This window comes from Cavia porcellus, unplaced genomic scaffold (assembly GCF_034190915.1).
Source record: "Cavia porcellus strain 051 isolate PalLab524CR breed Dunkin Hartley unplaced genomic scaffold, mCavPor4.1 scaffold_12, whole genome shotgun sequence".
Classification (NCBI taxonomy): domain Eukaryota; kingdom Metazoa; phylum Chordata; class Mammalia; order Rodentia; family Caviidae; genus Cavia; species Cavia porcellus.
In genome coordinates this window covers 6,362,923-6,365,859 of record NW_026947495.1, presented here as the reverse complement: position 1 = coordinate 6,365,859, position 2,937 = coordinate 6,362,923, and the positions used below count along the sequence as shown (strand labels likewise).

General features: G+C 50.0%; 1 protein-coding gene across 1 annotated transcript; it reads right to left on the bottom strand.

Moving 5' to 3' along the window:
• Nucleotides 1-721: 721 nt before the first annotated feature.
• LOC100728657 (probable G-protein coupled receptor 148) lies at nt 722-2,733 on the bottom strand. The gene has a single exon (XM_003478636.2). It carries the CDS (start codon nt 2,731-2,733, stop codon nt 1,486-1,488), a length of 1,248 nt encoding a protein of 415 aa, XP_003478684.2. The 3' UTR covers nt 722-1,485.
• Nucleotides 2,734-2,937: the final 204 nt, after the last annotated feature.

The window sequence follows — 2,937 nt, the reverse complement described above, 5'->3', positions numbered from 1 at the left end:
AATCTGATTAGTTATTTAAAATCAGTTCTATTTATTTCTCAGATCTGCATATTTAAAATACACGTTGCTGTTTTGCTTTTCCTGATATTTTAGTGTAATTTTCATGTCTTATAACATATGAGCATTGGTGGAGGTGTGTTGATTGAGCCTTCACCTTTAGCACTGAGCTACATTCAGCCCTTTTTATTCTTTATTTTGAAACCTAGTCTCACTAAGTTGCCCAGGCTAGGCTTGAAGTTGCAGTCCTCCTATTTCAGCCAGCCAGAGTGCTGGGGTGACAGCTGGGCCACCACCCTGGCTTAGGTTCTGAAAATTCAAGGAGATATGGTGCAATGCTATAGTCTTAGTGCTTCTTCTTGCTGTTATTCACAGAAAATTATTTTCTTGAATGGTTTTGTGAGTTTTGACTATGTGCTATTGTTTGAAGGTTCTTTTATGGTGCAAATTCTCTGGGTTCTGAGTTGAAGCTCAGATCCTCTGGGAGACACATGCCAACCACAGAGAACAGTTTTTTGATCCCTGAAGTACACTAAGACCTTCCCTGACCTTGCTTGCAAGGTAGTTCTTATTTAAGAATTCTCAAAGATCTTCCTTCCTCTGCACAGAACCACTTATGCAGTCAAGCTCCCTTGCCGCTGCTCTCTATCAGGCTTGATGTCTGATAGAACTGGGGGGGGCGGGCAGCTGAAAAGATAAGAAGTATGAAATATAAATAACCTTTATTCTGGGAATGTGGGGAGAGATACCCCCAACACCCTGGGGCATGACATTTCCACCCGGAGCCTGCAATCTTTCCGTGGAACACGTGGAGTGAGGCACATAAGTAGCCTTGGCTTGGGTGGAACCTAAGGGGGCCATTAGGGATGCACAGGTAGCCCATTGGTCTTTGGCGCCAGGAGCAGATTCCTAAGGGAGGGGGAGAGAGGAGCTCTTTGGCTTTACAGGCTACAGTATCCTGCCTCGGCAAAAACCCTTTCAATGTCTTGTATCTTTGCTTGTGCTGAGGATAATACTTTGCAATTTCAGTTCTATAGTGGTGTCTCTGTGACACTTCCCACTTAAACAAGTCCTGCGCAGGTCCTCTTGGCACTCCCTTACCCTGAGCAGCTGTCTGAGCAGAGGCCTAAATCTCAGGAATCTACAGATCTACCTGAGACCTCTCCAGGTTTAGCTCACAGAATGTTCTGGCTTCTGTGTTTGTTAGCAGTGAAGCTCGTGAAGAAGCCACGCAGGGTCACCAGTCAAGGCCTTGCCCTCTTAGAACTGATCTTGCTGCTGCCCTCTATAAGGGATGATATCTATATCTTTATTTATATCTTCACTATCCAACGTACCTGGTTGGATAACCTTTACTTGCTTTTATTCTAAAGCTGAGTTTTTATTACAAGATAGCTTTCTCTGACTAACAACTACTGACATGTTAAAAATCATCCCTTGAGCTCCCCATAAAGAGTGGAATGTGCCTTTGACATATAATTTTTGACATCATCCTGCCAAACTGTAGGCTTGGTAGCCCTGGGAAATGGTGCAGATGTTCCCCTGCCTCCTGGATGAGAAGTGCCTCCGGATCACCCCTAGCAGTTGACTGTATCGGAGCATATACAGGTATGGGAGCATGGCACGGGGCAGCATCATGAATATCTCACTGTTGGCTGCCAGGAGCCATGTGTGAGTGCTGGCACTGAGGTGGTGGTACTTGGTCAGTATGACGTCCAGGGCGAACACCACACCTGCACCCACATAGAGTGTGATCAGCACCATGTGGATGAACAGGGTGCCCCTGGCTCGGGAGTAGCCTTGAGTGCAGACGCCTGAAGGCCTGGCCTCTACATAAATCCTCCAGAAGCAGTAGGTAATGACAGCTGCACAAAGAAAGAGGACACACAGGGTGCAGGTGTGGGTGACTGTGACCAGGGAGCCATGATTCTGCTTGATGTCCAGGTTCAGAGGCAGGGTGCACATGGACCCTTGTACCTCCAGATTGGCATCCTGCCGCTTGGCAAACCAAAGGAGAAATGTGGGGAAGAAACAGGCCACCAGCCAGATAAGGGCCACTGTCTTCCTTGTGACCCTTCCAGACAAAAAGGAGAGGTACTGCAGAGGATGAGTGACCGCCAGGTAGGCATGCAGCACAGTGGCTGTGAAGGACAGGATGGTGCTGAGATAGACGACGAAGACGCCATCCCTGAGAATGCCGCAGAGGATGCGGCCCAGCTCCCAGCCACCCAGCTTGCTGGAGGAGATGAGTGTGTGGAAGACAATGTAGGCGAGATCTGAAAGCAGGATATTGGCTAGCAGCAGGTAGTGGGGCTGATGCCGCAGCTGCTGGCTCCGCAGGATGGTCACTAGCAGCAGGGGACTCAGGGCCAGCGTGGCTGCAGCCAGGAGGCTTGAGGGAAGCAAGAGCCAGCGGAGCATCGAGATGGGTGCCCTCGTGTCCCTGAGGCCCTGGGATGTGTTGCTGGTTTCCTGGGACAGGAAAGATGTCTTGTTGAGAGACTGGAACGGAGTCAGCCAGGCTGTGGTACACTGGGAACACGTTACCAGCTTGCTCCCCATGATTCCAGCAGGGGTGCCAGGCTGCAGGTGGTCGGTTTTGTGCCTGTCTGGTGTGCTGACTTGTCCCTCAGGGGTCCTGGTGGTGCTCCTTTTCTGCAGAGATGCCAGGCTGGGCCTTAGGAAGGACTGCTTCAACAAAAATAAAAATAACAGTGTGAAATTGAGTTCCGACATGGCTGCTGTGTTCATACTTCTCTGCACCTGTGGCTGTGCACATACGAGCCGCATTACTCCTCAGGGACACTGAGCCCTGAGCTACCCACAGTGGTGAGACTGGCTTGCAGGCAGTGCACAATGAAGGCTCGTTCCATTAGTCTGGGTTCCAGGCTGCCGGCCAGATGGAAGCAGCAGCCACCAGTGAGCAAGGTTTGCTGGACC

Coding starts and splice junctions, on each gene's coding strand:
- LOC100728657 (XM_003478636.2), bottom strand. CDS start 2,733: ATGTCGGAACTCAATTTCACACTGTTATTTTTATTTTTGTTGAAGCAG.